The sequence below is a fragment of the Oncorhynchus kisutch genome, unplaced genomic scaffold (assembly GCF_002021735.2).
Source record: "Oncorhynchus kisutch isolate 150728-3 unplaced genomic scaffold, Okis_V2 scaffold754, whole genome shotgun sequence".
Lineage (NCBI taxonomy): Eukaryota > Metazoa > Chordata > Actinopteri > Salmoniformes > Salmonidae > Oncorhynchus > Oncorhynchus kisutch.
Genome location: NW_022262699.1, coordinates 69,672 through 83,483, shown reverse-complemented (window position 1 = coordinate 83,483; position 13,812 = coordinate 69,672). Strand labels below are relative to the sequence as shown.

The window sequence follows — 13,812 nt, the reverse complement described above, 5'->3', positions numbered from 1 at the left end:
TGGACCTTAGACACATAGAGGGCCCTTGTATTTCTATAGAGTAGAGGATGATTGGACCTTAGACACATAGAGAGCCCTTGTATTTCTATAGAGTAGAGTAGAGTAGAGGATGATTGGACCTTAGACACATAGAGAGCCCTTGTATTTCTATAGAGTAGAGGATGATTGGACCTTAGACACATAGAGGGCCCTTGTATTTCTATAGAGTAGAGGATGATTGGACCTTAGACACATAGAGAGCCCTTGTATTTCTATAGAGTAGAGGATGATTGGACCTTAGACACATAGAGAGCCCTTGTATTTCCAGCCACTGAGACGAACCTTCCTCTGTGGCAGCCTATTATTTGTCCGACAGATTCCAAGTATTCGTTCTAACGACACAGTAGTATTTTCTCTTCTCTATGCCATGCTGTTTCTCACCTAGGAACATTTATACGATTCACCTTCCTGGAACTGTCTGCATTAGGAAGCAGGCTTGAGCAAGCACTGAAAGTCCTCAATTTGGAATAGTATTGAGCCCAGGCTGGATGCCCGTCTGGTCTAGTGTGTGGGTCTCAGACAGCGTAGTGAGGTGGCAGAGATTCCTTGTCGTCATGGTGGAATGTGATCATTTCCAGCTGTCCATAGCCAACCAGTACTTTCAGAACCACATCAGGTTGTAAATGGCCCAGCCAGCTGCCTACAGTCCAATACTTTCAGAACCACATCAGGTATTAAATGGCCCAGCCAGCTGCCTACAGTCCAGTACTTTCAGAACCACATCAGGTTGTAAATGGCCCAGCCAGCTGCCTACATTCCAGTACTTTCAGAACCACATCAGGTTGTAAATGGCCCAGCCAGCTGCCTACATTCCAGTACTTTCAGAACCACATCAGGTTGTAAATGGCCCAGCCAGCTGCCTACAGTCCAATACTTTCAGAACCACATCATGGCCTGACTGCTGTAAGACCGTCAGTGGTAACCTGTCACTCTGAATACGTTGGCGAGAAGTTTCTCTGAGACAGGGCGGTTTGATATGAACCGCGGGGGAAACGTTCTCCACACGCTGTCACGTCACTGGGGTAACATTGTTGTTATTGTTACTGGACCCGCGGGGAGCGCATGGGATATAATCCATACTTCACACCGTACGGATGGTCTGAATGGTATTCATACAACCATAGTTACATTTGTAACTTCCATTCTAGTATCAGATAGTGCTTTGGATTGTAACCATAGCAGATCCCTTTTGGTGCTCTATAGAACCCTTTTTTAAAGGTTCTATAAAGAACCATGCTCATGAGGTTCTAAATGGAACCTGTATGGTGATATGAAGAACCCTTTCCTCAGGTTCTATATTCATGGGTTGCACGTTGCGTCACAATATAGTTTTGAACGTTCTTATTAGGACTGACGGCCGACTGAGCATTCTACTCAATGCATCCTCATCGGGCGCTGATGACGGGGTGATCTGAAAGTGCATTACTGAGACTTGAAAACAAAAATGACATTTATAAACATGAATAATTAGTAGGAAAACCTTTTGTCATCATTTTGATGTCGCCAGATTGACTTTAGCTGCAATATAACGTTAGCTAGCTAGCTAAGATTGAGGGGAGACCTCCAGATTGACTTTAGCTGCAGTATAACGTTAGCTAGCTAGCTAAGATTGAGGGGAGACCTCCAGATTGACTTTAGCTGCAGTATAACGTTAGCTAGCTAGCTAAGATTGAGGGGAGACCTCCAGATTGACTTTAGCTGCAGTATAACGTTAGCTAGCTAGCTAAGCTTGAGGGGAGACCTCCAGATGTTAGCTAGCTAATGTTAGGGTCCTTTATAGAACATTTATGGAGAATGGTTCTATAAAGAACCTTCTTTAATCTTAAAGGTTCTTTGTATTACTATTGAAAACCATACAGGGTTTTATTCTGGTCAGACATGTTATATTGTTAAAATTCCATAGGTGTTATTATTGACAAGTTGAAACAAGTGAGCTTCCTCTGCAACAGCTGGGGTCCCTGAGGAGAGAATTGAGGCCCACTGACTGATTTAGTCAGCTGTTCTCAACTAACACAAGGCCATAACATGAGTCTTTCACAGGACACCATCACTGGCCATTGTCATATCTAATATGTAATGGCATAACACAACACAACACATCAGATAAACTGACATGACACTAACTCACAATTGCACAAAAAGAGCTGTGCGTAAACCACGCCCCCCAAAATTCTAATGAGCTACATTTTAATTATCACTAAAAGAAGAAAGAACCATTTTCTGAACTGCAAAGAACCATTAAAGAGCTCAAAGGGCTATTTGAGGCATTATGGTTCCACATAGAACCATCACTTTTCCCGAAGAACCCTTGAGGAACCCTCATTGTTTTAGTGTGTATGACTGTACATCACCTTTACAGTCCCAGACACTGGAGAGAGAATCTACGGCACCTATAACAGTAGGACAGCCTACCGCCAGATGCTCAAGCTATTGTTCACGGACAGGAGGGAATTCATAGAGGAGTCAGGTCCATTTTAACTGTAGAGCAGAGAGACAGACTTTCCCCCAGTGCTTTCATAGGGGCCGAGCATTCCTCACAGCTGGTGCAGTGAATAGTCTGTCTGCTGTGTGTGTGTGTGTGTGTGTGTGTTTGTGTGTGTGTGTGTGTGTGTGTGTGTGTGTGTGTGTGTGTGTGTGTGTGCATGAGTGTGTGTGCGTGTGTGTGTGCATGTGTGTGTGTGTGTGTGTGTGTGTGTGTGCATGCGTGCGTGTGTGCGTGTGTGTGTGTGTGCGCTTGTGTGCACTCACCCCTCCTCTTTCCACTACACTGGTGGTGTTCCCTTCCCTTACCTTCATTGGGGAGGTCCTTCCTTGTTTGGACTGGTTCACTTTTGATGGCAGATCTCCTGTAGACCACATGGACACGACCTTTCACCTCCACATCCTGCTGACCCTTCTCCAGAGGCTCGATGAAAAACTCCCCGTTATCAGTCCGGATCAGGCCTGCCTGGAAAAAACACAGCTCTTCACATAATGTGGTTTAAAGTACTTAAGTAAAAAAATACTTTAAAGTACTACTTAAGTAAAAAATACTTTAAAGTACTACTTAAGTAGTTATTTTGAGGGTATCTGCACTTCACTTTACAATTTATATTGTTGACAACTTTTACTTTACTACATTCCTTAAGAAAATAATGTACTTTTTACTCCATACATTTTCCTTGACACCCAAAAGTACTGGTAACATTTTGAATGCTTAGCAGGACAGGAAACTGGTCCAATTAATGCCCTTAACAGAACATCCCAGTAGGGATCTACTGCCTCTGATCCGGTGCACTCACTAGACACACATACTTCATTTTGTAAATGATGGCGTGTGCCCCTGGCTACCAGAAAATTATTATTATTATTTATTTTGTAAATGATGTCTGAATGATGGCGTGTGCCCCTGGCTACCTGAAAATTATTATTATTATTTATTTTGTTACATGATGCCATCTGGTTTGCTTAATTTGAAATGATTTTAAATCATTTATACTTTTACTTTTCATACTTAAGTATATTTTAAACCAAATACTTTTAGACTTTTACTCAAATAGAATTTTACTGGTTGACTTTTACTTTAGATATTTTCTATTAAGGTTTATTTACTTTTTCCCAACCACTATTCACTTTAGTACACAGGCCTCTACATTAGTACACAGGCCTCTACATTAGTAGAAAGTGGCAGTAATAAAGCCTCTCTTGAAAAAGCCAAACCTTGACCCAGAAAATATAAAAACTATCGGCCTATATCGAATCTTCCATTCCTCTCAAAAATTTTAGAGAAGGCTGTTGCGCAGCAAATCACTGCCTTCCTGAAGACAAACAATGTATACGAAATGCTTCAGTCTGGTTTTAGACCCCATCATAGCACTGAGACGGCACTTGTGAAGGTGGTAAATGACATTTTAATGGCATCGGACCGAGGCTCTGCATCTGTCCTCGTGCTCCTAGACCTTAGTGCTGCTTTTGATACCATCGATCACCACATTCTTTTGGAGAGATTGGAAACCCAAATTGGTCTACACGGACATGTTCTGGCCTGGTTTAGATGTTATCTGTCGGAAAGATATCAGTTTGTCTCTGTGAATGGTTTGTCCTCTGACAAATCAACTGTAAATTTCGGTGTTCCTCAAGGTTCCGTTTTAGGACCACTATTGTTTTCACTATATATTTTACCTCTTGGGGATGTTATTCGAAAACATAATGTAAACTTTCACTGCTATGCGGATGACACACAGCTGTACATTTCAATGAAACATGGTGAAGCCCCAAAATTGCCCTCGATAGAAGCATGTGTTTCAGACATAAGGAAGTGGATGGCTGCAAACTTTCTACTATTAAACTCGGACAAAACAGAGATGCTTGTTCTAGGTCCCAAGAAACAAAGAGATCTTCTGTTGAATCTGACAATTAATCTTAATGGTTGTACAGTCGTCTCAAATAAAACTGTGAAGGACCTCGGCGTTACTCTGGACCCTGATCTCTCTTTTGAAGAACATATCAAGACCATTTCGAGGACAGCTTTTTTCCATCTACGTAACATTGCAAAAATCAGAAACTTTCTGTCCAGAAAAATTAATCCATGCTTTTGTCACTTCTAGGTTAGACTACTGCAATGCTCTATTTTCCGGCTACCCGGATAAAGCACTAAATAAACTTCAGTTAGTGCTAAATACGGCTGCTAGACCAAAAAATTTGATCATATTACTCCAGTGCTAGCCTCTCTACACTGGCTTCCTGTCAAAGCAAGGGCTGATTTCAAGGTTTTACTGCTAACCTACAAAGCATTACATGGGCTTGCTCCTACCTATCTCTCTGATTTGGTCCTGCCGTACATACCTACACGTATGCTACGGTCACAAGACGCAGGCCTCCTAATTGTCCCTAGAATTTCTAAGCAAACAGCTGGAGGCAGGGCTTTCTCCTATAGAGCTCCATTTTTATGGAACGGTCTGCCTACCCATGTCAGAGACGCAAACTCGGTCTCAACCTTTAAGTCTTTACTGAAGACTCATCTCTTCAGTGGGTCATATGATTCAGCCTCCAGTACTTATGCTGCAGTAGTTTATGTGTCGGGGGGCTGGGGTCAGTTTGTTATATCTGGAGTACTTCTCCTGTCCTATTCGGTGTCCTGTGTGAATCTAAGTGTGCGTTCTCTAATTCTCTCCTTCTCTCTTTCTATCTCTCTCTCGGAGGACCTGAGCCCTAGGACCATGCCCCAGGACTACCTGACATGATGACTCCTTGCTGTCCCCAGTCCACCTGGCCATGCTGCTGTTCCAGTTTCAACTGACCTGAGCCCTAGGACCATGCCCCAGGACTACCTGACATGATGACTCCTTGCTGTCCCCAGTCCACCTGGCCATGCTGCTGCTCCAGTTTCAACTTCCACCTGACTGTGCTGCTGCTCCAGTTTCAACTGTTCTGCCTTATTATTATTCGACCATGCTGGTCATTTATGAACATTTGAACATCTTGGCCATGTTCTGTTATAATCTCCACCCGGCACAGCCAGAAGAGGACTGGCCACCCCACATAGCCTGGTTCCTCTCTAGGTTTCTTCCTAGGTATTGGCCTTTCTAGGGAGTTTTTCCTAGCCACCGTGCTTCTACACCTGCATTGCTTGCTGTTTGGGGTTTTAGGCTGGGTTTCTGTACAGCACTTTGAGATATCAGCTGATGTACGAAGGGCTATATAAATAAATTTGATTTGATTTGATTTAATTAGTACACAGGCCTCTACATTAGTACACAGGCCTCAATATAAGTACACAGGCCTCCACATAAGTACACAGGCTCTACATTAGTACACAGGCCTCTACATTAGTACACAGGTCTCTACATTAGTACATAGGCCTCTACATTAGTACACAGGCCTCTACATTAGTACACAGGCCTCTACATTAGTACACAGGCCTCTACATTAGTAAACAGGCCTCCACATTAGTACACAGGCCTCTACATTAGTACACAGGTCTCCGTATTACTACACAGGCCTCTACATTAGTACACAGGCCTCCACATTAGTACACAGGCCTCTACATTAGTACACAGGCCTCTACATTAGTAAACAGGCCTCCACATTAGTACACAGGCCTCTACATTAGTACACAGGTCTCCGTATTACTACACAGGCCTCTACATTAGTACACAGGCCTCCACATTAGTACACAGGCCTCTACATTAGTACACAGGCCTCCACATTAGTACACAGGCCTCTACATTAGTACACAGGCCTCTACATCAGTACACAGGGCTCTACATTAGTACACAGGGCTCTACATTAGTACACAGGGCTCTACATTAGTACACAGGCCTCTACATTAGTACACAGGCCTCTACATTAGTACACAGGCCTCTACATTAGTACACAGGCCTCTACATTAGTACACAGGCCTCCACATAAGTACACAGGCCTCTACATTAGTACACAGGCCTCTACATTAGTACACAGGCCTCTACATTAGTACACAGGCCTCTACATTAGTACACAGGCCTCTACATTAGTACACAGGCCTCTACATTAGTACACAGGCCACTACATTAGTACACAGGCCTCTACATTAGTACACAGGCCTCTACATTAGTACAGAGGCCTCCACATTAGTACACAGGCCTCCACATTAGTACACAGGCCTCTACATTAGTAGATTGGCCCTTCACAAGCCCTTAGTATCAGCCCTAGGTATGGAAACACAACTTCCCCAGTATAATACCAGGCTGTATACTATAGCCCCAGTATAATACCAGGATGTATACTATAACCCCAGTATAATACCAGGCTGTATACTATAACCCCAGTATAATACCAGAATGTATACTATAACCCCAGTATAATACCAGGCTGTGTACTATAACCCCAGTATAATACCGGGCTGTGTACTATAATCCCAGTATAATACCAGACTGTATACTATAACCCCAGTATAATACCAGGCTGTATACTATAACCCCAGTATAATACCAGAATGTATACTATAACCCCAGTATAATACCAGGCTGTGTACTATAACCCCAGTATAATACCGGGCTGTGTACTATAATCCCAGTATAATACCAGAATGTATACTATAACCCCAGTATAATACCAGGCTGTGTACTATAATCCCAGTATAATACCAGGCTGTGTACTATAATCCCAGTATAATACCAGGCTGTGTACTATAATCCCAGTATAATACCAGGCTGTGTACTATAATCCCAGTATAATACCAGGCTGTGTACTATAACCCCTGTATAATACCAGACTGTATACTATAACCCCAGTATAATACCAGACTGTATACTATAACCCCAGTATAATACCAGGCTGAATTCTATACCCCCAGTATAATACCAGGCTGAATTCTATACCCCCAGTATAATACCAGGCTGTATACTACAACCCCAGTATAATACCAGGCTGTATTCTATACCCCTGTATAATACCAGGATGTATACTACAACCCCAGGATAATACCAGGCTGTATACTATAACCCCAGTATAATACCAGGCTGTGTACTATAACCCCAGTATAATACCAGGATGTATACTATAACCCCAGTATAATACCAGACTGTATACTATAACCCCAGTATAATACCAGACTGTATACTATAACCCCAGTATAATACCAGGCTGAATTCTATACCCCCAGTATAATACCAGGCTGTATTCTATACCCCTGTATAATACCAGACTGTATACTACAACCCCAGTATAATACCAGGCTGTATACTATAACCCCAGTATAATACCAGGCTGTATTCTATACCCCTGTATAGTATCTCTGGGAGTGGGAACCCACCTAAAGTGAACTATGTGGACACATAGATGAACATTGGCAGTAGAATGGCCTTACTGAAGAGCTCAGTGACTTTCAACATGGCACCATCATAGGATGCCACCTTTCCAACAAGTCAATTTGTCATATTTCTGCCCTGCTAGTGCTGCCCCGGTCTACTGTAAGCACTGTTATTGTGAAGTGGAAACGTCTAGGAGCAACAACGGCTCAGCCGCAAAGTGGTAGGCCACACAAGCTCACAGAACGGGACCGCCGAGTGCTGAAGCGCACAGCGCTTAAAAATATTCTGTCCTCAGTTGCAACACTCACTACCGAGGTACAAACTGCCTCTGGAAGCAACGTCAGCACAAAAACTTAGTCTGGAGCTTCATGAAATGGGTTTCCATGGCCGAGCAGCCACACACAAGCTTAAGATCACCAGGCGCAATGCCAAGAGTCAGCTGGAGGGGTGTAAAGCTTGCGGCCATTGGACTCTGAAGCTGTTTTTCATGGTTCGGTCTAGGCCCCTTAGTTCCACTGAAGGGAAATCTAATGCTACAGCATACAACGACATTCTAGACGATTCTGTGCTTCCAACTTTGTAGCAACAAATTGGAAAAGGCCCTTTCCTGTTTCAGCATGACAATACACCCGTGCACAAAGCGAGATCCATACAGAAATGGTTTGTCGAGATTGGTGTGGAAGAACTTGACTGGCCTGCACAGAGCCCTGACCTCAACCCAATCGAACACCATTGGGATGAATTTGAACTCTGACTACAAGCCAGGCCTAATCGCCCAACATCAGTGCCCGACCTCACTAATACTCTTGTGGTTGAATGGAAGCCCCACAGTAACGATCCAATATCTAGTGGAAAGCATTCCAAAAGAGTGGAGGCCGTTATAGCAGCAAAGGGAGGACCAACTCCATATTAATGCCCATGATTTTGGAATGAGATGTTGGATGAGCAGGTGTCCACATACCTTTGGTCATTTTTTTAAGGTGAATTATTGAATTCACCTTAAAAAGCTATTTTTTTTTTAAATTATTTCCCTTCTCTTCCATATCCATAATAATCTCCTCTTCTTTCAAGTTGTAATTGTAGAGCTTATAATTATCAAAAGGACGTTAGCCTTCAGTGTATGGAGGAATCAATGGGGAAATTATATAGGTTGAAATAATTGAGATAATTATTTCAACATTCAACAATGTTACTTTCGAAACGATTGGAAAATGTTAGACTGTGTGTTCTTCTCCAAGGAAATTGTATATCTGATGGTTCAGTCTAGCGTCTCTATTCATACGGTTTTATTCAATAGTTTGAACAATAATAGTAAAAAAAAATGAAGAAGGAAATATTCAATTGCGGGGCTACTGTGAGGTAAACTCATTTTAAACCAATCACTGGAGAGGCAGAGGTCCATAATGACCTCTAAACTGTACAAAGGACACAAGACCAGCTCTCTCTCTGTGTCTCATCTCAACTCTGTATGACCCCTAAGAGTTTGATTCAAAGCAAAGAGAGAGAGATGGCAGAGCCCAGGATCTTCCGTACTGGTTCTGAGAGTATTTCAGACTCCAGACTCCAGAGCCATGCCATCTGGCACAGTCATTTCTGCATGATTGTAGAGCACTCCTGTCCTCTCTAATCCTCCCCTCTCTTCCTTTCCTCTTCTCCTCTCCCCCATCCACCCCTCTCCTCTCTCCACTTGTCTTCTCCTCTCTTCCTCTCCTCTCTCCATCCACCTCTCCTCTCTTCTCTCCTCCTCCTCCTTTCTCCTCCTCCTCTCTCTCCCTCCTCTTTTCCTCTCTCCTCCTCGCTCTTCTCACTCCTCCCCACCTCCTCTCCCCCATCCACCCCTCTCCACTTCTCTCCTCCTCCTCGCTCTTCCCCTCCTCCTCTCCTCTCTCCTCCTCCTCTCCCTCCTCTCTCCTCCTTTCCTCTCTTCTCCTCCCCCTCCTCTCCTCTCCTCTCTCCTCCTCCTCCTCCTCGCTCTTCTCTCTCCTCCCCTCTCTCCTCTCCTCTCTCCTCTCCCCTCCTCCTCTCCCTCCTCTCTCCTCCTCCTCCCCTCCTCCTCCTCTCCTCTCTCCTCCTTTCCTCTCTCCTCCTCCCCTCCTCCTCCTCTCTCCTCCTTTCCTCTCTCCTCCTCCTCCCCTCCTCCCCCTCTCCTCCTCCTTTACTCTCTCCTCCCCTCTCTCCTCCTTCTCCTCGCTCTTCTCGCTCCTCCTCCCCTCTCTCCTCTCCTCTCTCCTCCTCCCCCTCTCCTCCTCCTCCCCTCTCTCCTCTCTCCTCCTCCTCCTCCTCCCCTCTCTCCTTTCTCCTCCTTCTCCTCCCCCTCTCCTCCTCCCCTCCCCCTCTCCCCTCCCCCTCTCCCCTCTCCTCCTCCTCCTCCTCTCCTCTCTCCAGACTATAATTAACCATTTCAGTCCTCCAGTAGTTTGATGATGCAATCCCATGACAGAGAGAAGTTAACAAATCCTCTCACGTGTATTAATGGGTGAAGACATTTGTTCGGTTATGTCATTAACAGTCGTGGATTCCTTTCAGAAATGTGTTAACACCTGTAAACTTAGTTGAAATGTGTGACACAGTACATTTTGTTGGATGTGATTAGAGTCTGTACTCATGTCCAACATTCTCTGAGGAACCCACACCCTTTCCTTTAGAAAATACAGTAGGCCATCATTATACTGGTAAAAAAGGGAAGACAAAAAAAGACATATGCATTTTGGCAAGGAGAGATATGTATTTCCAGATCCCAGACAAAATGGTACACAACTTAATATGCACAGGAAGTGAGAACAACTGTTTAGCAGCCAAATTACCCCCTATCATAAAGAATCCTCAGCATCGTCTCATACATAACTCGCTGTGAGGAAAAACAAAGTCACAAGTTGGACAGGTACCAGTAACACACTGGAGGTGGTGTAGCCTATAGGAAAGAACGGAGGGATCCATCACTTTAAAACCAGGAAATGCCAGGCAGGTACCAGTAACACACTGGAGGTGGTGTAGCCTATAGGAAAGAACGGAGGGATCCATCACTTTAAAACCAGGAAATGCCAGGCAGGTACCAGTAACACACTGGAGGTGGTGTAGCCTATAGGAAAGAACGGAGGGATCCATCACTTTAAAACCAGGAAATGCCAGGCTAAGAAATGTATGAATACTTCCTCTGTGGTATTTTCTTTTACCAGCCAGCTGGCTGGTGGGCGGAAACTGAACTGGGGCTGTCTGGGGGGACGTCTAGCTACATCACTCTAGAACGCTACAGCAGCCAAACATCTGGGAGGCTGGGAGAGGCGATGGGGGAATAGCCTGGACTACTGAGTCTAACGGGAGGCTGGGAGAGGAGATGGGGGAATAGCCTGGACAACAGAGTCTAATGGGAGGCTGGGAGAGGCGATGGGGGAATAGCCTGGCATACTGAGTCTAATGGGAGGCTGAGAGAGGAGATGGGGGAATAGCCTGGACTACTGAGTCTAATGGGAGGCTGGGAGAGGCGATGGGGGAATAGCCTGGCCTACTGAGTCTAATGGGAGGCTGGGAGATGGGGGAATAGCCTGGCCTACTGAGTCTCATATTGAGGCTGAGAGAGGAGCTGGGGGAATAGCCTGGCCTACTGAGTCTAATATGAGGCTGAGAGAGGAGATGGAGGAATAGCCTGGCATACTGAGTCTAATCAGAGGCTGGGAGAGGCGATGGGGGAATAGCCTGGACTACTGAGTCTAATGGGAGGCTGAGAGAGGAGATGGGGGAATAGCCTGGACTACTGAGGCTCATATCGAGGCTGAGAGAGGAGATGAGGGAATAGCCTGGACTACTGAGTCTCATATCGAGGCTGAGAGAGGAGATGAGGGAATAGCCTGGACTACTGAGTCTCATATCGAGGCTGAGAGAGGAGATGAGGGAATAGCCTGGACTACTGAGTCTCATATCGAGGCTGAGAGAGGAGATGAGGGAATAGCCTGGACTACTGAGTCTCATATCGAGGCTGAGAGAGGCGATGGGGGAATAGCCTGGCATACTGAGTCTAATATGAGGCTGAGAGAGGAGATGGGGGATTACCTGGCCTACTGAGTCTAATGGGAGGCTGAGAGAGGAGGCACAGATGGTGGAACAGCTCGGCCTGCAGATTCTAATGGGGCTAACCTGGTGGAGCTTTAAAACAACCACGGATCTTTTCCCTGCTTAACTAATTAGGTGGTCCTGTCATCGTGGCTCAATTGGTAAGAGTTGAGTGTGGTGCTGTCAACATCAAAGTTGTGGGTTCAATTCCCACAGGGATCACATAGACACACTGAAAGAAATATACACTCAGTGTACAGTACGTTTCTACGGTTAAAAAAAACCTGACAAGTTTAATAACTGTCTAATGAAAGTGTAATAAAGTGCTCATACACTCTATATATGTAATGGATATAATAACTATGCATTCATACTATGACTCCCACTCTATGGAATGTCCACCACCCTCATTTGACATGTCTGCTAAAGTGTTTTTATCTGCATCTTCAATGATAGACGGAACACACTTGGATTTTATACAAGACCAATAAAAATCCAACTTATGTGGATTTTGTGCACAGGCTTCATGATGGGGGGAAAACATCCAACTTATTACATGGAATGTGCACGGGCTTCATGATGGGGGGAAAACATCCAACTTATTACATGGAATGTGCACGGGCTTCATGATGGGGGGAAAACATCCAACTTATTACATGGAATGTGCACGGGCTTCATGATGGGGGGAAAACATCCAACTTATTACATGGAATGTGCACGGGCTTCATGATGGGGGGAAAACATCCAACTTATTACATGGAATGTGCACAGGCTTCATGATGGGGGGAAAACATCCAACTTATTACATGGAATGTGCACAGGCTTCATGATGGGGGGGAAAACATCCAACTTATTACATGGAATGTGCACGGGCTTCATGATGGGGGGAAAACATCCAACTTATTACATGGAATGTGCACGGGCTTCATGATGGGGGGAAAACATCCAACTTATTACATGGAATATGCACGGGCTTCATGATGGGGGGAAAACATCCAACTTATTACATGGAATGTGCACGGGCTTCATGATGGGGGGAAAACATCCAACTTATTACATGGAATGTGCACGGGCTTCATGATAGGGGAAAAACATCCAACTTATTACATGGAATGTGCACAGGCTTCATGATGGGGGGAAAACATCCAACTTATTACATGGAATGTGCACGGGCTTCATGATAGGGGAAAAACATCCAACTTATTACATGGAATGTGCACAGGCTTCATGATGGGGGGAAAACATCCAACTTATTACATGGAATGTGCACGGGCACCTTGATGGGGGGAAAAAAAGCATAAGGTTCTTAAACACTTAAAGAAATTGTCAGCAGATGTGGTTAACCTGCAAGAGTTACATAAAAAAATACTTTTTACAAGGAATATTTGTAACGAGATTCGTCTTCCTCTGAGGAGGAGTATGAAGGATCGGACCAATATGCAGCGTGGAACGTGTCCATGTTGTTATTTATTAACATTGAACACAAAAAAACGAAATAACAAGGAGAACGAAAGAAAACGAAACAGTTCTGTCTGGTGAAGACAGAGAGACAGAAAACAATCACCCACAACTAAAACGGGGGAAAACAGGCTACCTAAGTATGATTCTCAATCAACAACGAACGACACCTGCCTCTGATGGAGAACCATACCAGGCCAAACACATAAGTACTACATAGAAAAAAGAACATAGACTACCCACCCCAACTCACGCCCTGACCAAACTAACACAAAGACATAATAAAGGAACTAAGGTCAGAACGTGACAATATTTAAAGAGGAGCCGGGTTGAAGAGGCCTATACTGCCACCTACTGTAGTAACAGCAGAGGTGTAGGCATCCTGATAAATAAGAATAAACCATTATATCCCAGCACACGGACCAAGGAGGCCGTTTTCTAATGTTGAATTGTACCTTACATGGTGAAAAACACACATTGAGTTCATTGTATATCCCAC

The 13,812-nt window shown here is 44.4% G+C and overlaps 1 protein-coding gene across 4 annotated transcripts in view; it reads right to left on the bottom strand.

The window, feature by feature from the left end:
* The window catches only part of LOC109887346 (A disintegrin and metalloproteinase with thrombospondin motifs 3), a 157,807-nt gene that overhangs the window by 87,244 nt on the left and 56,751 nt on the right, over positions 1–13,812 (bottom strand). For all 4 annotated transcript variants that reach the window (XM_031816174.1, XM_031816173.1, XM_031816171.1 and 1 more), the window contains exon 3: positions 2,830–2,986. In XM_031816174.1, the coding sequence (XP_031672034.1) occupies positions 2,830–2,986 (157 nt within the window). The remainder of the gene's footprint in view (positions 1–2,829; positions 2,987–13,812) is intronic.